This window comes from Bos indicus x Bos taurus, chromosome 15 (genome assembly GCF_003369695.1).
Source record: "Bos indicus x Bos taurus breed Angus x Brahman F1 hybrid chromosome 15, Bos_hybrid_MaternalHap_v2.0, whole genome shotgun sequence".
In the NCBI taxonomy this organism is placed as follows: domain Eukaryota; kingdom Metazoa; phylum Chordata; class Mammalia; order Artiodactyla; family Bovidae; genus Bos; species Bos indicus x Bos taurus.
The window spans coordinates 23,262,552-23,289,046 of NC_040090.1; the positions used below are offsets into that span (position 1 = coordinate 23,262,552).

The window sequence follows — 26,495 nt, forward strand, 5'->3', positions numbered from 1 at the left end:
TGGGCAGTGATAGGAACGAACAGTAAATGGCATGTGGAAGCATGATACATAAGTTTTAATATGATCCAATTAAAATGTCCAAGCTTCAGTATACATGTTCTCTTTTGTGTGTTGTTCAACCTCAGTTTTCATCTCCCTGAAAATATTCCACAGTTGCTTTTTTTGATCTCAAGATCCTATGCTCTCAACCTTGCCTTTATCATCCTAAGAAATATCCTTTTGATGAGATGATAAACTTAATCAGCTGCTTTTGGCACAGTGACTACCCCACATTGTGGAGTAGAGACCGGGTCTGGGGCCGGTACCCTGGATGGTTTTGAGCTTTTGGAGGAATCCACCTTCCCTACTTTCTGAAACGGACGATAGTGGGGCATGAATGGAGACAGAGCCTCTCTATCGGGGGAGGAAGCACCATTCTCTCAATTCTTCCTTCTGCGGTTGAGGCCAGAGGATCACAGTACATGTGTTCACGACATAGGTTCTAACTTTTGTCACTAACTGGAAGAAGTTAGGAAAATCAGACCTCATATCAGGTAAATTTATTTTTTTCCTTTTCACCGAATACAATGTGAATTTTTTTAGTTATTTAAAAAGATCCAAAAAATTAAACAGCAACGAAATGCAGTCCTGATAGTGTCCTTCGCCAAGCCAGCAGCGGTTAGGTGAGTGAGCAGAGGGCATATCTATAATTCAGCTCGGGAATATTTCTCTTAATAATTAATAGAGTGCCACAAAAGGAGGCCCAATAGGGCCCTCGAACAAAGCTGCCAGCTGAGGACGACAGTGGTCGTCTCGGAGCCAAGTGACCCGCCCAAGGTCGGATTTGCTCCAGCAGTCCGGGTGCGCGCCACCACTGCCAGCTTGGCCACAGGGGGAGCCGGGAGAGGTGCCCGGAGCCCCGCCGCCAGTGAACGCGCGCGCGTGTCTGTGTGTGTAATCTCTCACTTCCCACCGCTAATCTTTCTTTTGGCATATTTATGAGAATTGCGTGTTAACATCCACGTCCAGGGGCACTTCACAAGGAAGCCACCAAATAAGCAATCTGGAGTCCATCGGGGGTGAGGAGACGCTGCGGGCGCACTCGCCCGTCCACGGGGTGTCGGGGTATGTGGGGGGAGTGCGTTTTTTGTTGTTCAATGGAGGTGGGTGGCATTGGAGATCCGACCACTAGGACAGAGACCTCCCAGGAGCCAAACTTCTCGCCAACGTATTTCTTTTTGCAGCAACAGGTTCCCCGAGGGCTGTCCCCCGCCGCCGGGGCGGACTGGCAACCTGTTCCTAGCCCTTTGACTCTTCTAACTCGGACCTCAGCCTCCCTTTCGTAGCCCTTAGCCTGGGCCCGATTCTAATTTCAGTAATCCTTCTCTTCTCTGAGTACAACACCTGTGTAAAGTCGATCTCCTCCGCGCCGGAGACGTCCGACCCCAGAGCTGAGGCCAACAAACTCCACAAGGGAGGCGGAGACCGAGGGGTCTGGGCGCGCTTGCGGGCGACCGGACAGCTCCCGGCTGGAGGCCTCGCCAGGGATGCCCCCGGGGTTCCCAACCCCACAAACTCGTTATGATGTCGGGGGAAGGGAGGCTTTGTGTGTGTGGTGGGGTGGGGTGGTGGGGTGGGGTGGTGGGTGGGGTGGTGGGGTGGGGTGGTGGGTGGGGTGCCGGGGGAGATGCAGAGAAAACGCGTCAGGAAGAGGAGAAGATACCCAGAAGCACCTTGCGGGCGAGCTTGGACCTGTCGTCGAAGTCACCTCTTCCAGCCTCTCCTGACGTTTCTGCCCTGCCGTCGGGACCCCTTTTCAGCTCCAAAGGGGACACCTCTCCCTCTGCGATTAGCTCCTCGCCTCTGGGGGCGCCAGCTAGGGGACCCTGGAATGCTGCCTAGTGGTTCCCGGGAGCTTCGGCGTCTGGGGGCCGGGCCGGGGGGCGGGCAGCCGCGGCGTCGTGACTGCGCCCGCCCCGCCGCGCCTGGAGGCGCCCCTGGCGACCGCGGTGAACGCCCCACCCTCGGACGGCCCTGGCCCCGCCCCCGGCCGGCGCGCGCTCCCGGCCAGGGGAGGCGTGTGCTGCTTCTGCAGCCAGCGAGAGAGCGAGAGGGATGGATATTGGAGGAGGAATTCGGGCTTAACAAGTGATCGCTGCTGTCTAGGATTTTTTTTTTTTTTTTCCTGGGGAACCTTGACTTCTTTTCCCCGTCGAGCCCTTCTGTGCTGAACTCCAGAGGAAGCAGGAGTCTTGGGGTCTTCCCTGGGGCAGCCCTGATCCTCACCCCCCGGCTCCAGCAGCTAGGACTCTGTGACCCCCATCCCCCCGCCCCCGGCCAGGCAGTAGAACTTGTTCCGTGGATATTTGGGAGCTCCCACCTGCCACACCGGAGCGATTCCTTCCACCCCCAAGATCCTTCTTCCCCTCCTCCAGCTGTTGCAGCTTGAGGGGGAAAAAAAGCCAACCGGGGATTTTCTTTATTTTTATTTTGCACCCCGCCTGGGAATGGTAAGTATGACACCTCTCTTACCTTTCCTCTCCTCTCCTCTTTGGCTATTAAGAAACAGTGGACATTTGAGGGATAAATAATATCGAGAATGTGACAGAAGGGCATGAATGGAAGACGGTTAAAAATAAAACAGGAGGTGGGAGAAGGGAGGTGCAGATGCTGCGCGGCGCTCCGGGGGGCCAACAGTTGTTATTTTCCCAACCCCGGGGATGGGGTGCGTGCGCCCTGGTTAATGTGCCCGAGCGGGAACCTAGGTCTGGAGGCGAGGGCGCGATTAAAGATGTCGTTTCCCAACGAGGTGGGGTTTAGATTTAGCATCGTTTTGTCTCATCTCAGACTCACCGGTTCTATTTCTTTGAGAACAGCTGGTGAAGGGGTTTGAATTGTTGCTTCTCCCAACATTTGGGGTTGAGTGCATTTTCTGAGCATTTGAGCAATACATAGAGACTGTATAAATGGCGTGCGTTGAAGTATGTATTTCTCACGGTACTGGCCCTTGGAATTCTCTCAATCTCTTTCTCCTTTTCTCTCTCTGATAAGGTTCAGGTACCACCCTACAGTTGCAGGAATTAGAACTGAGTGAGGAAAACAGCCTTGTTATTGGGGGTGGGGTGGGAGGAGGAGGGGCGCGATGCTTGACTCTTGTTTGGGGGCGCAGGGATTGGGGAATAGGTAGTCAGCAAAATTCTATTAGTTCGTGGTGTTAAAGAGGAAAGGATATTCCCCTGCAAGATCTCTTCATAAAGTCTCCTGCAAGGTCTCCCCCATAAAGTCTCCTGAGAGTCAGCTTCAGTAGATTCTCCTAACATGAATACCTTGAGTGGAGAAGGAAGAAAGATTTTAAACTAGTCTGATTTGCTGGTTGGAAGGATTTTTTCCTCTTTTTTCTTTTTCTTTCTTTTTTCTCCCCACTCTCTCCCTTTTTATAGACTCTTCCTCCTCTTCTTCTAAGATGAGAATAGTGAGGTAACTGGTAACAAATTAGAAGGAAGATAATTTGCTCTGTGTACAGTGGGGGAGGGAGTTAGGTAAACAAAAATTAACAAACCCAGGTAAAGAAGTAAGTAAATAAGAAACTATTTGGTGCAAGTCTAGCTCTCCTGCAGAGTTGACTGTGAATTAGAAGACCCTCTAACTCATGACCTTCCCGGAGTCTGTTTGTTTGGCGGAAGAGGGGGTGTGCGTAGTATAAGAATTCACAGGCACTTTGGTTACACTGGGGCTGTATTTAACTAGTGTATTATAACTGCTTTGAGGGGGTTGGGGAAGAAACTGAGGAAACTCTCAGGCTGTTTGGCTTATGGAAGTCTTTAAAGGATGTTGGCCTGACCCTCCACAGAGAAGATAGATATTTGGAGACCTTGTGAGAGTGAACATTTCAGAGTAGAAAATGATCTTGGGAGTCAGGCAAAGGAGGATACCATTCCAGAAAGCTTCAGAGGTGTATTTTCTGGGTTCTGTGTCCCAGTCAATCTCACCTCTTGTCCTGGGAGAATGTGATTGATCCGGAAGGGATGTGTGATCCGGAAGACCTTTGCTACTTCCCCGACTGTCACTTGATAAAACCTGGGTGTGTTTAGTCTTCTGGGCCGACAGGATTCAGCAGCAGGTGGTCAAGAGGTGGGTCCTGTTAATGGCGCCAGGAAGCCATTTCTCTTATGCTCCCCAAGAGCTTCCAGTAACTGAGGTTGGTAGCTGCCCGGAATCCTGGCTGTTATCCTCCCCAATTCTCTGGGTCACTCTGCATTCTTGGAAGTCTTGTTGGACTCAGGGAAGGGAAAACGCAAGAGGAGACAAGGAAGCGAGATTAGGACAGGAATATTTACAGGTTCTGGCAGAGGAGATGAGTTAGTTGGACCTACGGAGAACAAACTAAGGAAGAATGAAGGTCAGGAATACCAGGTGTTGGGGGAACAGAAGAGGGCTGCAGGGAAGATGTGATCAGAAAGTGGCAGATTGGAAATAAAGGGAAAGAGGGAGGGAGGGAAAAGAGAGGGGGATTTGGGCCATGGAAACTATGGTTAAATTATAGGGAAGAAAGTATCATAGGCTGAAAACAAAGTGCATACAAACTGGGATTTGAAACATAAGAAGACAGTCCTTGAGCAAAGTGTAGGAGGAAGCATCAAGGTGAACATGGGGGAACTGCAAGGAGAGTAGATGATTATTAGAGAAGTGGAAACTGGGATTAGCTCCTAGGCTGTGGGTGGTAGGGAGTGTTCTGGAGTCTGGGGAACAGAAAAACAACAACAGGGACGTGCTTCAGGGAGTCAGGGAATGCCAACTCAATACAGACCACTTGCGAGCCTCAAAATGTCCGGAATGACTTCACATTCTGTTCTTCCCCTGCTTAGACAGTGGTATAAGGACATATGCATTTGGGGGTGGGGAGATTGACCATTAAGTATTATTATGTTATTAATAACTGCAAGCCTTTATTGATATTCCTCATGTACAAGGCACTGTGGTGTTCTGTCAACATCAATTATCTCATTTAATCCTTACACAAGTGGGATGGGAGAGGTTGTATTATTATCTGCACTTTGTAGATGAGGTGACTGATGCTTGTTCGAGTGGTGGAACCTGGATTAAAGAAAACTGGTTTTTCCAACTCCTCTAATCCTGAATCAAGTCAGAGGGGTGGAAGGCCACTGAATTCAGAAATACTTACTGCGTGGAAATTTGAAAAAAATGCCTTGAGATCAGTGAATGATGGAAGCAGCTGTAAAGTGACAACACTGTTTATTGTGGAATGAAGAGGGTGACAGTGAGAATTAAGACCTAGCATTAGTGAAAAGGTGTACTGAAAGAAGAACCATATGGGTCGAGAGTGGAGAGAGGAAAAATAATTAAGTTACGATGAAAGTAGACAGTGCTGAAATGATAGCCAAAGAAAAAGGATAGAAGGATATTTAGTGAGAAGGAGATTTAACAACCTGCCCCATTACTACTCCTTGGAAATTTATAGTCACTTTGGTGCTTTATATAATGGCTTGCTTGCTTGAGGAGAAGAGAAAGAAGTGTGTGTAAAGGAAATACTCAGTTTGCTCTTTATTATTTGATTCTTTTTATTTTTCTCCCATGCTTGTTTCCCTTCCTTTTTCCAGGTGAAGTGGCTTCTTCTGCATGATTTTAGATGAAGGATGCTCTGCATTTCCTTGATTTCTATGGAGACCTCAGAGCTGGGCTTGCCCCCCACTGACACCTCATCTTGCATCTACTCTACCTCCCAAGGTCTTTGCCTCTACAGCTAGCTCAACATTGCCCCTAGGTCCAGGAAGCCTGTGATGAACTTAAGGGGAGAGCCGGGAGAATCATCCTGCTAGGCTTTGAGTGGCAATGCCTGGACATACTTCAAATCACATGTTAACATGGGTCAGGCTGTCACTAGAAGGCAAGTGTTAAGACTTAAAGGCTTATTTGCATTTTATTTAAATTTCATGGACTGAGCTTTGGACAATTTCCATGGCAGAAAAAATATATTCCATTCTCTAGGCACAACTGCCGGCGGTCGGCTACTTGCTGTCGTTGAAACTTTCAGCATCAAGACCAATGACATCCTAGTTGTATTTCCAGATTTGAACATCCACCCCAAAACAGGTGTTTGGGAGACCCCGACATTTTCTGACTTTTACTTGAAAGTGCCAGGCCATCTCTCTGGAGAGCAACGTTGAATCCCTGAGAAGAGAGAGCATGGGGCGTGCTGATTTAAAAACAGAAAATGCAAAGTTGGACTGAAAATATCCTTCATCTTCCAAGCAATCTGCTTAAGGGTTCCAAACTTACCTTAATTTGGTGAGAAAAGAATCTGCCCTATTTTTCTTTCTTCTTCTCCAACTGGAACCAGCCATTTCCCCAAACCGCCACCATGGAGGTTGCAATGGTGAGTGCTGAGAGCTCAGGGTGCAACAGTCACATGCCTTATGGTTACGCGGCTCAGGCCCGGGCGCGGGAGCGCGAGAGGCTGGCTCACTCGAGGGCGGCTGCGGCTGCCGCGGTGGCCGCGGCCACTGCTGCGGTGGAAGGCGGTGGGGGCTCTGGAGGGGGTGCCCAACACCACCACCACCCATCGCGCGGGGCCTGCACCTCCCACGACCCCCAGAGCGGCCGGGGAAGTCGGAGGAGGCGGCGACCGCACCCGGAGAAGAAGAAAGTCCACCACCGGCAGAGCAGCTTCCCTCACTGCTCCGACCTGATGCCCAGTGGCTCGGAGGAGAAGATCCTGCGGGATCTGAGTGAGGAGGACGAAGAGGAGGACGACGAGGAGGACGAGGAAGAGGAGGGAAGGTTTTATTACAGCGAGGAGGACCATGGGGAGGAGTGTTCCTACACCGACCTGCTGGTGCAGGACGATGGGGGCGGCGGTGGCGGCGGCAGCGGCGGCGGCGGCTACAGCTCTGTCCGCTACAGCGACTGCTGTGAACGCGTGGTGATCAATGTCTCGGGTCTGCGCTTCGAGACCCAGATGAAAACCCTGGCCCAGTTTCCCGAGACTTTGCTGGGGGACCCTGAGAAGAGGACTCAGTATTTCGACCCTCTGCGCAACGAGTATTTTTTCGACAGGAACAGGCCTAGCTTTGATGCCATCTTATATTATTACCAGTCAGGGGGCCGCCTGAAGAGGCCAGTCAATGTCCCCTTTGATATCTTCACTGAGGAGGTGAAGTTCTACCAGCTGGGGGAGGAGGCCCTGCTCAAGTTTCGGGAGGATGAGGGCTTTGTGAGAGAGGAGGAGGACAGGGCCTTGCCGGAGAACGAATTTAAGAAGCAGATCTGGCTGCTCTTTGAGTATCCGGAGAGCTCCAGTCCAGCGAGGGGCATAGCCATTGTCTCCGTCCTGGTTATCCTCATCTCCATCGTCATCTTCTGCTTGGAAACCTTGCCGGAGTTTCGGGACGACAGGGATCTCATCATGGCCCTGAGCACGGGCGGGCACGGTGGGTTGTTGAACGACACGTCGGCTCCCCACCCGGAGAACTCAGGGCACACCATCTTCAACGACCCCTTCTTCATCGTGGAGACAGTGTGCATCGTGTGGTTTTCTTTCGAGTTTGTGGTTCGCTGCTTTGCTTGTCCCAGCCAAGCCCTCTTCTTCAAAAACATCATGAACATCATTGACATCGTCTCCATTTTGCCTTACTTCATCACGCTGGGCACGGATCTGGCCCAGCAGCAGGGGGGTGGCAACGGGCAGCAGCAGCAGGCCATGTCCTTTGCCATTCTCAGGATCATCCGTCTGGTCCGAGTATTCCGGATCTTCAAGCTCTCCAGACACTCCAAAGGCCTGCAGATCCTGGGCCACACGCTCCGAGCCAGCATGCGCGAACTAGGCCTCCTGATCTTCTTCCTCTTCATCGGGGTCATCCTCTTCTCCAGCGCTGTGTATTTCGCGGAGGCAGATGAGCCGACCACCCACTTCCAAAGCATCCCCGATGCATTTTGGTGGGCTGTGGTGACCATGACAACCGTGGGCTATGGGGACATGAAGCCCATCACGGTGGGGGGCAAGATTGTAGGGTCTCTGTGTGCCATTGCAGGTGTCTTAACCATCGCTCTGCCCGTGCCAGTGATTGTCTCTAACTTTAACTATTTCTACCACAGAGAGACTGAAAATGAGGAACAGACACAGCTCACACAGAATGCAGTCAGTTGCCCATACCTCCCTTCTAATTTGCTGAAGAAATTTCGGAGCTCTACTTCTTCTTCCCTGGGGGACAAGTCAGAGTATCTAGAGATGGAAGAAGGAGTTAAGGAATCTCTCTGTGCAAAGGAGAAGTGTCAGGGAAAGGGGGATGACAGTGAGACAGATAAAAACAACTGTTCTAATGCGAAGGCTGTGGAGACCGACGTGTGAATCTCGCTCTCCACCCGACGCTGCCCGCTCCCCCAATCCCAGCATCTCCAAATATATTTATGCATAGAGAGTGCAGTTATGAAAATGATATATGCAAATGAATCCAATGCATACAGTAGTACACCATTTAATGGTTATACATGGCATAATTGTTACTAAACTTGTATTACATATCAAATAAATGATACATCTTGGAGAGAAGGGAGGCTTAAGTAGGAGCAAATCTATCTTTATATTTTTATTAGAATGCAAGAATTTTGCACATTAACTGGAAGAGATGTTAAAAGTAAACACAGTTCCCTGGAGAGAATGTGTGTGTGTGTGTGTGTGTGTGTGTGTGTGTGTGTGTGTGCTGTGCGCGCGCATATGTGTGTATGTATAAGTAAATTGTCAACGTTGTTAGTAATCGTGCAGTGATGGGAAAAGTTGGCATTTTGAAGTATTTACTATGTAAGAACTAATGAATTTGAGCAGTTGTTTATTCAGTGCTTTAATAGCATTTCATGTCTTTGGATTCCATAGCTGTTGTTTTTTAAAAATTGTAAGAAATATTATGTAGAAAAAAGAAAGTGAATTATTTAATAGAATATAGGTCACAATTTTATCTTGGATTTAATTAAAGTTTATTTTTAACTGGAAATTAACTTTTAAAAAGGCTGCAGGGGCCTTTAGAAATTGATTATATTTTATTATTAATTTTGGGAAGATGTGACATCAAATGTTTAACAATAATGGAAGAAATGAAATCAGAGAAACTGTAACAAATTTTGTTCACAGATAACAGGACTGGAATTTTCTTTACTTTTTTTTTTTTCCTTTGCACTACTTTATATGCTGGAGATTGAGAAAGACTTCATACTGTGAATGTTTACAAATGTAACAGTTCAATGACAATCATTGGAAGAATGATTTCTTAGTCTTATTTTATTGTTCTCTTATTTTCTTTGTGTAAGACAAATGGCCACACAGATAGCAGCACATGATTCCCTTCTTTTTTAAAATCTCAATAATTGATCTGCAAAGGGACTATGAAGTCAAATTTAGCAAATGAATCTTTTGAAATTGGTTTGTTAACAATGATGCTTCTGAAACCATACTATTTTATATATTCTTCTGCCTTTAAAGCCAGAATAATTTAACCAAAGTTAATGCATGCACTGAAAGAATTCTTGAAGAAATAAGATGCCCAGCAGCTACAGTGATTATGGCTTAAGAGCTTTCTATTAAATGTGCAACATAAATGCTAGATTTACTAAGTTTATTTATTTGTGCAGCGACTTAAGGGCAGAATGTGGGGATTCACCTCAGAATTCAGCATTCTATTTGCTCAGATTGATAGAACTGGTGTCAAAACATTGGGTTTCCACATCACCATCATTATCATTTTTATGAAAGGAATTTATGACACTTAAAACTGAATTTAACTCACGACAAGGTGCTCTAGAATGTGAGGTAACAGCTAGTGATGTGACTTATATTGTTAAGTTATCAAGAGATGTAGGTTAGCAAACTCAGAATGCATAAGAGGCCTTATTCTCCAATATTTTAACTTCTGTTCTTTATAAAATGGTTGTTCTGAGGTCTGGGGGGAAAATGCTATGGAAGGTATCTCAGCACATAATGAACTCTGACAACTGTGAACTTTAAAAAAAAAAAAAAAAGAAGAGCTAGAGTAGCTTTTCTCAAGACTTATAACCCCAGGTCATCATTTGATAATAACATAAATCTTATCTCTCCTTTAATGATACTTAAAATTCAAAGTAAATTCAATGTTGGATTTAAAACCCAAGTTTTATCCCCTTCTCCACCACTATAGAGGTACACCTTTCAAGAACACCTTTTGGAGAATGAAGAACAGCGGCGGTGGGGGAGTATGGGGGTCAGTTGAATGTGCAGACCAAAAATCTCTAGTGGACAACAGAGTTACAGAGCAAGGAAATGCCATCTTGTAACAAGACTTCCAAGGTGGCATTTTAATATATTTTGGATTTAGAGCAAAAAATGTAGCAAACATTAGACTAGGGTAACACTGTTCAGGTTGGTCACCGTTCATTTGGGAAGGTTTCTCTGTTCATCTCTGCCCCTCCAGTTTCCTCTTACTGAAAAAGAGGACACGTGGTGCATTTGTTATGTCACAGAGTTTTTACAGAAGGCAAATGAGAACATGTGAAAACTCTGAAATGCAGAGTTCCGTATAAATGCCTGATGTTACGTCTGCAGTGCTTCATGCTCCTCTGGGAGAAAAAGAGGTTTAGAACCCTTGAGTTACATGGTTTATTAGGATATTGTAAAAATCATGGATAGTTTCTTTAATTTTGAGCTCCTTATAAGCAGATGGTTTGCAGACACAAGATAGCCTGTCATTGAATGATTACTTCAGTTTCTTCTCTTGGGGGAGGATCCCAGGCATGTTGTGGTATAAAAAATTGGCTCTGTGGACAAGATACCATGTATCTTTTGCTGTACCCAACAAGGTCAGATTATATCTTAAAATAGTTTAAATGTAACTGTGGCATTGGTTGTTTATTGACCATGCTATAATAGCAATAGCAATGATTTGGCTGTTGAGAAAATGTATTTTGTTGGTTCTACAGCATCTCCTTTTTAAATCTGAAAAGTTACATTAAATTGTATTGATATGTAATGGAGTTGGTAATTCTGAGAATCCAGAATTTAGGAAATTCTGTAATATAGTCATTTAGGGACCCTAAGCGTTGTTTCTTTATCTTAAATGGTTTTCTTAAGGGTCACGAAGTGACAGCAGGGGCTTCCAAACCAAATATTTCTAGGTTATCACTAAATGTTTGTTTGTGCTTTTCTTCCTGCAAGACACATTTATTTTAGGATGTCTGGATCTTGATTCCACACTAGGAAGGACACATTTAAGCCCTCAAGACTTGTATAGGAACACTTTGGTGTGGAACAGTTCCCTTATAGAGAATGTGTGAAGGTAGAGTCCTCAGTGCAGCTGAGTTTTTTCTTTTCAAATCACAGCTAGACAAAGTTCTTTAGTACCATTTGTGAATGTTTTATACTAAAATATGCTTCTAGGGGTTATTTGTAACTGATTCAGCAAACGGTATTTTCTTCAAGGCCACCATACACATTTGATTGTAACATAAAAGAAAGATGACCCCATTTAGAGATTTGAATTCTTGGGATCTGGGATCCTTTTGTTGCTTTTTAGATGATAATAAATGTTACCAAAAGTACAGTGTTTGAGGGTTATCCTAATCAGAGTCTTTTCAAGGGTAGATGCATTGTTCTCTTTTGCAAATCCTTGTGAAGGAAACAGTTATGCATAATAGTTATGGGAGAAACAGGGGATTTAAATACTCCTTTGATTTTCTGTGAAAAGGGAGCTTGTGGGTTCCTGAGGTGTGTGACAGCTGGTTTAGGGGTCCAGAGTCAACTTGTTGACTGTGGGCACATCATTTCTAGTCCCTGATTCTCAGGTTTTTGTTTTTAAATGTACAGTCAGGTGACTAGGCTACATGTCAAGCTAATTTAGTGTTTTCTTCAATTCCACAGAATGTTGGTGCTGGAAGGAATCAAATGATAATGTAGCCCAATCAAATGATAATGTATCCCTCAACTCATATCAGCCTTGGTTTTATAGTTAAGTAGTAAGAACAAAACCGTTTTTAAATCTCCCTGTTAGGTTAAATGCAGAACCAGGAGTTTCAAATTTAGCTTTAGAGTGTGAACTAAACCAAATAAATTGGGTTTATGTTGAAGCTATTTATTCTAGCAACTTCTAAAGCAAAGAGATTCACTTATTAAAAAATAACTCCTCAGTCTCCAGTTGAATACACATGGTGAAAGTTGGTAAGTAAACATTTTGATTTCTTGCTTTGTTACAGTACAGTCTTGTCAGTAAACAGTGTGCCAACCTGTGCTGGGGAACTCATATTATGCTTAGACACATGTAGTGTTTCACAAGTGCTGCTACTTTCCTTGTCAAATTTGTTTTAAACAGGATCGCCGAAGCTCTGAAAATCTTCATTAAGCATGTGTTGAAATAGAATTCAATATATGGAATAAGAAATATCTAAGGAAAATACTCTGAGTTACATACATACATATATACTCTTTTCCCCATTTTTTTGGAAGTCAACATTAACCAGTGAAAAATTATTTTTAATTGCATCAGAATCATAAACATTAGCACCTCCATGTCCCAAGAGAATCAGGCAGGGTTGTTGATTTTCAGATTGTGATACATCTTCAGCACTAACATTGCAGCTATTCCTTGGTAAAGTGGGAAATAAATACACCTCAGTTCAGTTTACATTTTTAAGTGAACGTGTGATGTTCTTATGCACACGATGCAGAGTGTAACATTCCTCTCTATTTTTTTTTTTTTTTTATTGATACAGTTTAGAATGATTACGGGTTGTCATTCAGTGACAAAGGGGCCTGTTCCAGGAAATCTTCCTGACCCAAAAGCCATTTTGAATTCTGCAAGGGACATTTGGTGTGAACAAAAGGTACCTCTTGGTTTTCCTGCCTGAAAAGAAGCTTGACTCAAAACACAGAGTTCCTCAGGCCAATGTTTTCACCACTACAGGTTAGAAGACAATCCTATTTTCTAGGATGGAGATCAAAAAGATCTGTTTGAAAGAAGGTTGATGGAGTGGTATGTGTTTAAGATTGAAGGGACCAGACCTGTTTATTCAGTAAGTGGGAATATGTACTTTTGAAATGTGAATTAAGATTAGGACTGTGATATGAGTGTTATTTCTGACTTAGTTTTCTGTTTCCATAGCATCCCTAATTTCTCATTAGTGTCTTCCCAAAGTATGCTAATACATATTAGACCATATGACTCAACTGGAGGTTCAGAAAATATGGTTACTTTATGGTAAATAAATTAATCCAGAGTATGAGTTAAGTGATTTGAAAAACAGCACATACTGAATGAGCTGCAGCTCTGAGTGAGACCCTAGCACATCCCCTTTCAGGCCTGTAGGTAATACTATGTGGAATTGGTGTATAAGGCAAGTGATGTGCTAAATAAGAAGTTAAAATCCTATGGATGGAGGAGCCTGGTAGGCTGCATGGGGACGCTGAGGGTTGGACATAACTGAGCGACTTCACTTTCACTTTTCACTTTCATGCATTGGAGAAGGAAGTGGCAACCCACTCCAGTGTTCTTGCCTGGAGAATCCCAGAGACAGGGGAGCCTGGTGGGCTGCCGTCTATGGGGTTGCACAGAATCGGACATGACTGAGGTGACTTAGCAGCAGCAGCAGCAGGAAAGAATAGTTCCACATTCCTTTGTCATGGTGTTGCTGATCTGCAATTCAGTTTTTAATCCATTTGCTATCATTGGTATCTGTGAAGGAGAATTTGTATCTTGAGTACTAGGAACTAAGTGATAGTTGACCCACAGATATTCAACTTTTGCTTCCTGACCTGCAAATTATCTATTGTACAGATTTTCCATAGCCAGTTTCTCATTTGAGGCTGGCTTTACTCAAACTCAGAACCATTGTCTCCCATTAAACAGCCAGTCTAGAAATACAATATCATAAAAAGAAAGCAATGCAGTACAAAGAATCAAAAAAATATACAGAAATCAGAAAGCCAAGAAAACCCTATCTGGGAAGCCAAGTCTATTGTTCAGATCAATGTATCACATAGGTTAGAGTGAAGTATGGAGGATTTAGGGTTATCTTTTGTCATGGCTTCTCACCAGTAGCAGAGATAACTAAGTGGTGACTGTCATGGTGGATGACATAAAGCAGAGATAAGTCACTGGAAGAATATACATTGTGAACAATTTCTGTGAAGACAGTGGAAATCCCAACATACTTTTGTTGTTCCGTCACTAAGTCATGTCCGACTCTTTGCGACCTTATGGACTGCAGCCTGCCAGGCTTCTCTGCCCCTCACTACTCCCAAAGTTTGCCCAACTTCATGTCTACTGAACTGGTGATACTATCCAACCATCTCACCCTTTGCTGCCCTCTTCCCTTTTTGCCTTCAGTCTTTCTCAGCATCAGGGTCTTTTCCAATGAGTCAGCTGTTTGCATCAGGTGGCCAAAGTATTGGAGCTTCTTTAACAACTTACTTTAACAATGATCTTAACAGGAATTTGTAGGAATAATTAATAAACATGGAAAATATGCTGTCTTTTTCCAGTTTTTGGTATTATGTGGACATGCACTTGGATTGTTTTTGATGATTCTGTAGACCAGAGACATATGTTTAAAGCCAAAGAGCATGAAGGCATTTTTATCCACAGTAAGTTACTTGCTGTTGAGGAGTTAATCAGTCACCTCTTAAATCAGTCAAAGTACTTAAATAAATATCCCCTGTGGATATCACCTAAAGTGTCAATGCTGAGCCAAAGAATTATGTTTGTTTTAGCATAATTAGATTCATATATTCATATGTTTATATATATCATATGTGTCATTTTCTGCCTTTATTCTGGCAAAGATATATAAGCAAATGAACGGTCTGAGGCACTAAAAAAAACTTGTTAAAGTGAAATGACAATATGTAAATATCATGTGTTTGGGGAAATGGTAACACTTAAGGGTGGAAGAGTCTTCATACTTTACATTGGATTTTTATGCTGTACAGCCACTGTGGTATTAGGGTTAAGCTCTGAGCCATTCCACTGGGTAAGAAGATGTGGAGTTCATTGTCAAGCAAGGTGTTTATATTTTATGGAACATTGCAAAATGTCTATTTTACTCTTCATGGACATTATATAAAGGATGTATATAAACTGGACTGTATGGAAACTGGACTATACGGCTCCGCAGATCTACTCTGTGCTCTCTAGAAGTAGATTGACTTGAACTTGCATTTTTGTTGTACCTGTTGTTTGTCCTTAATTCTCTTAGATTCAGTTATAGGATTAAAAGTGCCAGGTTATTTTTTGTTTTTGCTTTGGTGAATGTTCTAGTATCTTTCAGCCTCTGAGGGCACTCACATACAAAACTGGAAAGTGGAAAGTTCTGTATCTTTCAGAGACCAGGCCTGTATTCTCTGAACTCTCTCAGTGATAGAGGCCACATTTGTTAACATGGACGATGCATGCAATTCTGTTTATAAACTTAATTCACTCATACCTGAATAGACTGGTGATTCTCCTCCCTGGAGAGCACTAGCGGTGTTGATGGCACCTGAGCGAGTCTTTTTTTTCTCCTTCAATTGGTAGGGATCATGAGCCAAATGAGGCTTTCATTTGCTATCAGGCAGGGTAGGAAATAATTAATGAAGCTCCTCCTGGACTGAAATCTATCGAAAGGTGATGGAATCTCTAGGGATGTAGTAAGATTTTATATTTATGTGTGTTTTTTTTTTTTTTTTTTTCTTGCAATTTCTTGTCAGTGTCTTATTGGAATTACTATTGGAAGATAGATTTTAGTTTTTGGGTAGTTTACCTAATATTAACAGGACTTTGATAAGAAAATAGAGACTGTGAGTTCTACATTATCTTATTAGCTTCAAGAGTATCTCTGATTAAATACTTTTAGAAATTAATTTGAGATTTGGAGATTGCAGTATCTATCTAGAGCCATTTATTTGGAGGGAGAGTTATCCCATAAATAATGATTCATTTATTCAGATTTTGTGAGAGGATAATGTTTTTCTTCTCTTTATTGTGTCTTTTCCACATTTTATTTAAATTTATGATTATATTTAAATTGGTGGATATAAATGTTTATCTTCCAGCAGACCAGGTGAAATAGTTAGTTATGAATGACTAGAGAATGACAAGAATGTTTGATGATCTGTTTTGCAGCTTTGGCTGTTAAATGATCTAGAAACTGATTTCAGTATATTTGAAACATGACATAGGGAAATACATATATAAAATAATACCATCTAGATGACAGAGAAGGAGTGCTAGGAATAAATTTTCCTTCTGGGTTTAGAAATCTCAGAGTTCTTGACCTGTTTCTTCCAGACCTGATGCAGCCAATGAGAAGCTAGTAAACTGCTTTTTTTTTTTTTTTTCTTGCAGTAGCAGCAGGATATAAGAAGGATGGGAACTAAGGGGGAGATAAGGAAGTGAGAGGGAGGGGTAAGGGACAAAGAGTTATGCCTAAATGAAGTCATTAATTGGATGGCAAAAATAGCTAGGTCAGTCTAAACAGTACTTTGTTTGATAGTGCTGCCTACTAATATGTGTTAACCCAATAAATACAGAAAAGTGAGTTTATCACTTGGTATTGGTACCAGACCTAGTAGGCCTGTGTTTGTACAGGTCACAATACCCTAATTCCCTTTGCTCCTAGTCTTTGAGAGCACTCACATTCAAAACCATAAATCTGTTGCTGAGAATTAAAGCTATCTGTCTTATTAAACTCACCCTTCCCTTCAGAACAAGGGATTCTTTCACGTCCTCAGACGATTACCACTTGGGCAATTACTATATTTCACAGGGAATAATTCCCTCCTCTCACCTCACTCCCTCATCCTAATACAGAATGTTGTTGTGGTAGGGTATTAAAACCAGTACAGAATTAAGCAACCAATTGAAGCCCTGGGAGTGAATGTCACTAATACAGAGCTGAATGATGTGTTTATGTTGGTTAATGCCGGTGTGCAATTCTTAGAGGAATGAAAAAAAAAATCATAAAATCTGTGCAGCAACAAAATTAGAACTCCTTGCTGCTGTCATATGCTCCTTGCTGATTTAGCTGCTGCTCATCCACAGAGAAGAGGTGTTATTTCACTACTAGAATTCACATACTTCACAAGCTGCAAGGCAGTGTGACAAACAGTGGAGAAAGGGTTAGATTAGACAGATGAAGATGAAGTAATGTACAGTATTTTAAGGTGAGAATTGTCTTGTGTCACCAGAGTATATTTACGCATTCAAGGGACTAAAGTGACTTTTTGGAGGGGAAAGGTTACTTAGGAATTACTGTTTCTCTTTTGTTTGTCCATGGTATCACTGTTGGAGATCAGTCTAGCATGGGATAAATCCTGCTGTCATTGCTAAAATAAGCTGAAAATAATATGCTGGAAACACTTTTTTTTGGTTTGTTTGTTTCTGTTATGTAAAGCTGTAGTTACGTTATAAGCTTTGCAAGAGAGATTAGAAAGTCATTCGACTTTCAAAAATTTTACTGCATCCCTAAAGAATTTGAAAAGGAAATAGAAGATTCTAATATAAGTTCCAACCAAGTATAAACTGGTTCCAGATAAACTGTTCAAAGCTTTCCTTTTTAGTTTCCTCTTTGAGTTTCCCCTCTCAGTTATTAGGCCTGTTGCTTTTATTTTTATTTATTTATTTTTTTTAGGCCTGTTGCTTTTAAACAGCAGAGATCGACATGTAAAATGCTTGGCACCCCCTCGCTTTTGTTTCAACAAAAGCCCAAATTGGGAATGCTTCTGCCATCCCAGGTTCACAGATTTCTCAGGGAAAGCTTTTTTTGTATGATCTAGGTAGATGTCTTCCCATTTTATAAATCAGGTCATGCCAGTGCATACCCAGAAAGCTTCTATGATCACCTGAAATGTGAGACTGTTAGGTTCAATTATTATGGTTAGGTTATTTTCTGCCTATTACAGAACAGCTGGGATTTTAGAAACAGCTGGATGATTAGTTGTGTATTTTCCTTTTTTTTTTCACCCAGATGCTTTATTACTGTGTAGAAACAACCCCAGTGTGGAATGAGCTGGGAGTATAATAGCAAAAATCTTGCTTTGATGCCACCGTTGTTATTAGAAACATAATGAAGAAAATTAAGGGCAAACAGTTTTGACTGTAGTTTACTTTAAAAGCATGTTGTTAGAAGCAATGCACTCATTTCCATTCCTGGACAAAGCAACTGATTTACCAACTTTTTAAATGGCTCTCGCGATAGTCCTCAGGCTGCTGAAGTTCTGCTTTGGCTGTTACACTTTAATTGCTTAAGGGGAAATGTCTACACAGGAGGAGACATCACCTGAGTTTTCCATTCACTGTTGGCAAGGGGAGCTGACAGAGCAGGCAGGCTCCGGTCCTCTCACTCACCAGGGTCTATTTTTAGATTGGTCCCTTTGTGACTAACTTCAGCCCTAACTAGAGGGGTTGAAATTCGAAGACAACACCATGTTTTATTATGAACATTTGCAGGTTTATAAAACTGTTTGGAATTGTGAAAGGGACACATTTAATTCAGGCGCTGTTTGTTGGTTCCTCATCCAGGGCTAAAATTAGAATAACTTCTTTTCTTTCACCAATTCAAAAGAGGTTTGTTAAGCTCTCATTAAGTGGCTGGGCTGTGCTTGCATTCCAGTCTCTAAATGGACTAACACTTCAGAGAATCACAGTCTACCTAGAAGGATTTTTGAATTAAGGAAAGATTGATTCTTGTTTATTATTACTATTACCCCCTCTCTTCCCACTAGAATCTATATGTGTGACTGGATCTGATTTCTCTTTAGAGAATAAATTGCCAAGGTATCATGCGTTATTAATATTTTTTATAAATTCTATCTCGTGTCTGTAAAGTGCTTCCATTTCTGTAATAGCTTCTATTTAAACTGCATAGTAAATGGGACCAGATTCAACTGGCCAATTTTTCAGGATTCTTGCTCATATAATAATAATTTTCAGTGCTTTCAAACAGTAATCACCTCTACAAAGAGTATTTACTTATTTTAATTCCCAGAATTTATATTTCTTCTATTCGATAACATGTGATTATAACTCAGGAGGAGAGAGGCAAAGATTTGACAGAAATAATAAACATCTGTGAAACAGTAAACAATAATTGTATTTTTTAATGCCAAAGTAGATTTTTTTCTAGGACCATGGTTTTTTGTTCCACAAAAAACAGTTGTTAAGCACATCTGTATGTTCCTTTTTCCTTGGGACTAATATGAGTGTCACTGATGGTGCATTTTCAGATTTTGACTTGAGTAAAGACCGGAGTTCTTTGAATAAATGTAAAAAAGATTGTGCTTCTTATGGACTAGCTACCTAGGCAAGCCAGATGAGACTGCGTCAATTACATATCTAAATCAGGGCAGTTGAGGCCGCTGTTCAGAATATTTCTGAGATGCCTTCTGTCTGCATTGCTTAGATCACATAAGTGTTTGCTCAAATGTCTATTTGCTTTCAAGATGCTGTCTTGATTTCTTTCTCTTGGAATTAAGGCTGTCACATTTGAAGTTCGGTTGTAGTAACATGTTTAGCTTTCTACATCTAGCTTTAACTTCTTCAGAACAACTCAAACTTCTATGAGATTTATCTTCAGGAACATCATTTTTTATTTTCTGAGTGTTTCAGAACATACGTTAGAGACCTTGGATTTTAGTCTTCATTCAAGTCAAACAACCATTATTTTTAATTGAAGCTGCTTCTGATTTGAAGCCAAAACAATTGGTCGGGTCAGTTAAAGGAAGAAAAAAAAGCCAAGTTGATGTCTGGCATTGTGAGATCACTGGTTCAATTCCGCTTCTTAAAAGTCATTAGTATGAAACGCATCCTAGATTCTTTTTAAATTTGGGGAGTTTTCAAGTACTATCTGTCCTGTCAGGGAAATACCTTTCATTATAAAACCATTATTTTGTGGGATTTTCTTCTTTTTTTTTCTCTTTTTACTTGAGCAAATTGCAGCTATTCCTGTCCCTTAGCAATAGGACATTCTGCACACTTAAAAGCAAACAAAGCCATGGTTTATGTGATTTCTTAAAACTAACATGGTTTTCCCTTCACAATTTTTCCTGAAAGTATTTGAAACTTTTAAAAGGTATAGTTTAGCCTAAATTAGCAAAATACATAGTTAATATTTGACGATTTTTAGCCAAATAGCTGAGTTGCTCATTATTTACTGTGAAGAAGGAGAGGACTCTTACAATTTTTTTTACCACATTAGATATTGGAAATGAAAATACATATATTTATTTATAATTTCTGGAAGAGACTGAAGGTAACAGCAAAATGTTTTGTGTGGTTCATTCAGAAGTCCTTAAACAGAAGCCAATTGCACTGAAAATATATCAGATTTATCTATACCTAACAAGAGAATGTAATTTAGAAACGTGATATTACATTAAGTAGGTTGTATTTCTGAAATTTTAAAATAAATTCATATTATATAACATTACCTATATTTAGAGCTTTTAAAAATACACACTAAATAGTCTAATGGGTGTGTGTGAATGTTCTCAGAATAGAGTTTGACAATTTAAAAGCCTATTTCCCTGGAAGAGCTATATGTTTGCAGAAGAAAAGGTACTTTATGTACACATTTGAATATAAATATATGACTCAAATTGTAAGTTTTATTTTAGATCTTGATCTTAAATTTGGTTTAAGGTATCAACTGGATAGTTTCTGTGACATTAAATAATCATTAATTATTTGTTTCTATTAGAATAAAACTTTACCTTAAAAATAAGAGGGACTAATAATTTGTACAGATTGACCCCTACAGAATTAGTACATAAAACAAACATTTCTTTTTTCACTGCTCATGTAGAGCCATTTCTCAGTAATTACGTTTTTCTGCTTTTTAAAAATTCGAAACTAACATTATTTAACTAAGTATTTATTGCAATCTGCTCATGCTCTTTGTCAAAACCTGACTATATGTCATAGGAGAAATAAACCTCTTGGCCCCCACAGAGTAGTTTTAAAAGCATCTTGTAATAAAACTCTCACCAGAAAGATGGTTCCATGGTAGATATTCAAGGACAGTATTATAGGCAGCTCTAGGGTCATTTAATGGAAAGTACAACTTAGTGATTCAATTTCACTTAAAAAAGGAAAAGAAGCCTATATTCTTATCAAGTCGAATGTTACCATAGGTCCAATCTTTTAAATCAGTGGATGGTCAAATGAAAAATTGGGGGTGAGGTATAGATAGTTTTGCTATTAAATAAAATAACATTTTAATTTTAAATTTAGTTCCATTCTTACCTCAAAACAAATTCTAATTATAGGAGATGCTTAGTTTTCTAACTTATGGCAGATAACAAGAGCAAGAAGTTCAAGTCAGATTAATCAGAATAAGCAGAATTTGCTTTTTGTGGTGTTTATGCTTGTGGCTATAACACAAACTGATTATCTTATAATTTGTATCATTTGCATATTAATATCATATTTTAATAACTTCCAGTGGAAGTTATAATTAGTAATTTCCAGGGAAGCCTAGGTGGTAAATTTAGGCTGTGTGCATTGTAGCCAGCTACCATTTAGCAGATGCACAGACATGGTCATAGAGTTTGCTACTGTCTACATCACTATTAGTACTGTAAACATATTTGTGCTGAAAGCTTATTTTTCATTTCTTCCTTAGGTTCTCAGAGAAGAGTGTTTATTTTTTATTTAATTTAAGAAAATCATTATTTTTTTAGGAGAATGTATTGACTCTGTCCGTGAAATGGAGATCATGTGGCAATAGAGTGTGGGAGAAGTAGTTGTATATTTTTCATAGTTTTGGCCACTTAGGTTGTCTGTTCATTTCCAAATCAAAACTTACATATAATTTTCCTTGATTGGATAAAGTGGTTGATGTCTGCTTCTTATCCGTGTGAAGTGGTTTAAAAGAAAGTCATACACAGCTGAGAAAAGAGTCATCATTTGTATTCATACTAGGGGAAGATAAGCTTCATACTTAAGCCTGTCTTGTGCTACTACTTAATGACATGGGACACTCAAGGGGATGTGGTGTGCCCCATGCGTTCCAGCAAATTGTAAGAGGTTCTGGAATCATTTGAATTGTGCCTTTATCTTGATGAGGTTGACCAAAGTATTTATTCATTGCTTTTGTAGAGGCTGTGCAGATGCTTTCATATATTTTTTAAAAGTACTATTGAAGTCTGTTTATTTCATGCTTATATTTCAGAGTATAATATAATGATCACATGCAACCATGAGGGCATATGATCAATAACAAAAAGAATAATAGTTACATAGTTAAGGCCCAAGGAGTTATTTAAAATATTTTTTAAACTAAAATAATATTCTCAATATATAGAATAGAGAAAAGGCGAGGGGGTGTTTTGTTATTCTAACTCTAACTCCTGTTTTCCTATGCATTGTTATCCTACCTCATTATAATTATAATATATTTATAATCTGAGTTGTGTTTTTTCCTGATCATAATATCATTAGCTTTTCCTTAGTGTCACTACTTAGTTTTTTATTATTCTTTTATATTTTGCATGATTTTGTGTCTGCACCATAAGCTGTCAAATCATTGTGCATAGTTTTCTTGTTCATTTCAGTATGATGTCTAATTTTTAGATTGCTTTATTTATTTAATTTTAAATAAAACTAATATCTTCCTGAATATAATATTTTTTAAAAAGTTACTATTTTTTTAAAACTAGCTTCACAATAGTAGCTGTTTTTTTAAATAAAGAGATTTTAATTTTAAATGCTATTGCAGTCTTTTCCAATATAATATGTTAAAAATAAATCTAGTGGGGTAAGAAATAAATTTTGAAAATAATTTATTTGCTGTTCTCTACAGTTTAGCAAACATTAGTCATTTTACTATTATCAATAATGTAGTGGCTATATACTGACCTTAGCTTTGCCTATTCATATAGCAAATTGTTTTAGATGATAAATATTGCTTGAGCAGCTCATGACAAAGTGGTGCACGTTAGTTCTCTGCTCTCCTATTGTAATCAGACTCCTGTACCTTTTCATTTGGTTTTTGGTGATCAAGATAATTATATATTTAGCCCCTAGTATCCACGAGAGATTGGTTCCAGGACTCCCATCAGACACCAAATCCAATAATTCTTAAGTCCTTTGTATAAAATGGTGTAGTATTTGCATGTAATCTACACACACCCTCTTATATACTTTAAATCATTCTTTGATTACTTATAATACCTAATACAATGTAAATGTTGTGGTCAGAGTTGTACATACAATATAAGTGCTAGTTAATCGTTGTCAGCGTGTGGCAAATTCAAGTTTTGCTTCTTTTGGAATTTGCTAGAATTTTTTTTCCCCAAATATTTTTGATCCATGGTTGGTTGAATCCAAGGATGTGGAATCCATGGATATGGAGGCCCAACTGTACCTCTTTGTTTATCACCTGAAGGACTTGCCTTCAGCTCTCTAATCTCTCTTAACCCTATCATCACTCAAGCCTTTCATCAGTCCTTAAGACAACATACTCTCCTGAACTCCTGATCTCTGTGTGGCTTGTGAATGATTTCATGGTAATTGCATCATGGGATATTTAATAACAGGGGATAGGTTTTATCTCCAGCTCCATTTCTCCTCTTTCTCTTCTCTTTTTTCTTCTTTTCCTTCAATTCCTTTTCTTCTCTCTCTCTCTTTCTCCATTGAATATCTAGCTTTTCAGATGAAAACAGTTTGAGAACTGTTGAGATTCAAGCCAAGCAGTCTGTCTCTGTAAGAGAACTGAGCTATGTAAACTATTGAATTCTACAGAGATTAAATGTTATATTCTTATGGTAGTTGTCTCTGGAAATAATACAGGTTATTCCTGGGAATATTAATTCCTGCCCTTGAGGAATAATCTCTGTTTGATGAACTTCTTGAATTCAGTATTTTAATGAAAAAAACTAGGGGTGGGGAATAGGAATGGATGATTTTTTTTTTCTTTTCCTTGGCAGTTAAAAGCACATTTTTAGCTACTTTTTCCAGGACTCCTAAGTGGATTTATGAAATTTTTGAAAAATTGCTGATTTTAAACTCTGAGCTCATAACGCTTGTTTCTTATTATCTGCTTATCTTTGGAAATACTGGTTTTGGAGAATTTAGCTGTTTCTACTTATTCCTGGAGCCCCCTCTTGCTTTAGGAAGAAATAGTAGAAATGAGCAAGTTTTTTTTTTTTTTTTTTTTTTTTTAAGGTTTGAAACAACTTGTAGTATCTCATGGACAGCTTGCTTACTACATTTCTTCTATTGTACCTTTCAGAGAGAGAAGTCTTGGTATCTTAAGCCATAACTATGGGGTTTAAGGGTCAATTGTTCCAATAAAAAGGCAGTAAAGCCAGGAACCAAATCTTGGTTTCTAGAACAAACAAGTAAACAAAGAAATTAGAACATTTTAATTTACTAAGTGAAACAGTGAGATTATGAATAATGCTTACATTTTTGAACATTTACTAGTTGTGTTTGGGGATAATTTCTGTGCACTGGCATGGTTGTACCAATTATTTAAATGCCGAAATGTTGTTTGTACTGATTGGTACCCAGCAGACTCTCTGGAGCTTACCAAGTGCCCCAAAGTCTTGGCTCCTCCCTTCAAATCTCTTCAAGATCCATGAATTAAACTCCTGGAATGTCAGGGGCCCTCTAAAACTCAGCCCAACTGCTAAGGCTATGATTTATCTTAATTGTTCATGCTTTATCAGTTGTAAGTATATTTAAATATCATTCCTGATGTGAGACCAGTCTTCAGGTGATCCAGTAGTTCTAGCATTTCTGGATTTTGTTTCTAGTTCTGATATCAACTTTAGCTGCAGGTATTGTAGATCTACTTCTTCTATGCCTTAGTCTATCCATTTGCACCAGGGTCTGAGGAAACCAGACTCATAGAAACAGGAAACAGGAGATCAATCGCTCAGTCGTGTCCTAGTCTTTGCGACCCCATAGACTGTAGCCCACCAGGCTCATCTGTCCATGGGATTCTCCAGCAAGAATACTGGAGTGGGTTGCCATTTCCTTCTCCAGGGGAATCTTCCTGACCCAGGGATCGAACCCAGGTCTCTCACATTGCAGGCAGACGCTTTAACCTCTGAGCCACCAGGGAAGTCCCAGGGAAGACTCATAGAAAGGATGGACAAACACCAGTTGGAATTTGTCTAGTGATCAAAGGTTTTAATTATACCTTGGTTTACATGTTAGTATGTAGATCAATTAGCATTTTCTGCGTATCAGGCCAAAACCTAGTGGCTGAAAACAACAGACAGTTATTCGGCATGATTTTGTAGGGTGACAATTTGGATTAAGTTCCACTGGTCGGTTTTTATTCTGGTCTTACCAAAGATCCTACATATGAGTGCAGTTAGCTGAGTGGACTACTTCTGGCCGATTGATCCCAGATGGCCTCAAACACATATTTTAAATTAATGGGGGTGATCAATCCATGTGCCTCCAGCATTTATTAGTAGCAGGACAATCTGTGTTTCTTCACATGGCAGCTGGGTTCCAAAAGCAGCAAAAGAAGGCAAACATGAGGTAAGCACTTCTCAAACCTCTGCTTACATCTTCTTTGCCAACATCCCATTATCCAAACAAGATACATGGCCAAGCCCAGATTCAAGGGAGTGGAGAAACGGAGTTCTTTTTGTGATTAGAGAAGTTTTGGCCATTTTTCAGTTGATGACAACATGACCAAATTTCTTCTGATAGAGAATCTATCCCAGAACATGGGAATTCCCTGGCGGTCCAGTTGGTAGGATTCCACATGTTCACTACTGGGGTGCCGGTTCAATCCCTGGTTAGGGAACTAAGATCCTGCAAGCCATGTGGCCTAGCCGCCCGCCCCCCAAAACAACAACAACAACAAAAATGTATCCCAGAACAAATAGCTGTCCTTGTCTATAGAGAGAATGCATGGGAAAAAGAATATTTTAATTTAGCTCACTTTTGAAACTCTCTTCTGTCTAGTGTACTTTGGGACATTTATGGACTCTGGGTTATATGTGCTTGTGAAGGAAGTAGTTTATAACAAGTGCCTTAAAGTTATTTTTTTATCTCTTACTTTAAAAAATTTTTTTCTTTCTGAGAAAATTATAAGCTTTGAGAGATAAAGGATTGATTGCTTCTTTTGGTATTCTTTCCCAGTCTGGTAGCCTGCACATAACGTTATTCTCTAATCCATAGTCTCCACTGACTAGACATAGACAAGAATTTCATGAAAAGTGTAATTATATCATTTTATTATGTTTACTTGTGGCTCAGTGCTTTTTAGCAGTTGTTTGAAAGAATTATTTGAAAAATGAATCTTTGCATTAGCTTGAGCTACTTATTTGTGCCTTGAATTTTGAGCCAAGAACACTGGTTTCTACTGTGAATGTCAAGTTTATTTCTTGTGAAATCTGATAAGGAGTGTCAAACTTTGGGTCTGTTGTTCTACATGCAGCACACATGAACTTCAATTCTGTCAGCTGCCAGTGAAACATCTGGTATTAAAATGTGTTCAATTCGATATCTGTTGAGTGAAGTATTAATCTTGCAATAAGTTTTCAA

General features: G+C 40.4%; 1 protein-coding gene across 1 annotated transcript; it reads left to right on the plus strand.

The window, feature by feature from the left end:
- Positions 1-2,030: 2,030 nt before the first annotated feature.
- On the plus strand, positions 2,031-9,592 carry KCNA4 (potassium voltage-gated channel subfamily A member 4). Its single transcript, XM_027562776.1, has 2 exons — positions 2,031-2,489; positions 5,598-9,592. Exon 2 carries the CDS (start codon positions 6,359-6,361, stop codon positions 8,342-8,344), a length of 1,986 nt encoding a protein of 661 aa, XP_027418577.1. The 5' UTR covers positions 2,031-2,489; positions 5,598-6,358; the 3' UTR covers positions 8,345-9,592.
- Positions 9,593-26,495: the final 16,903 nt, after the last annotated feature.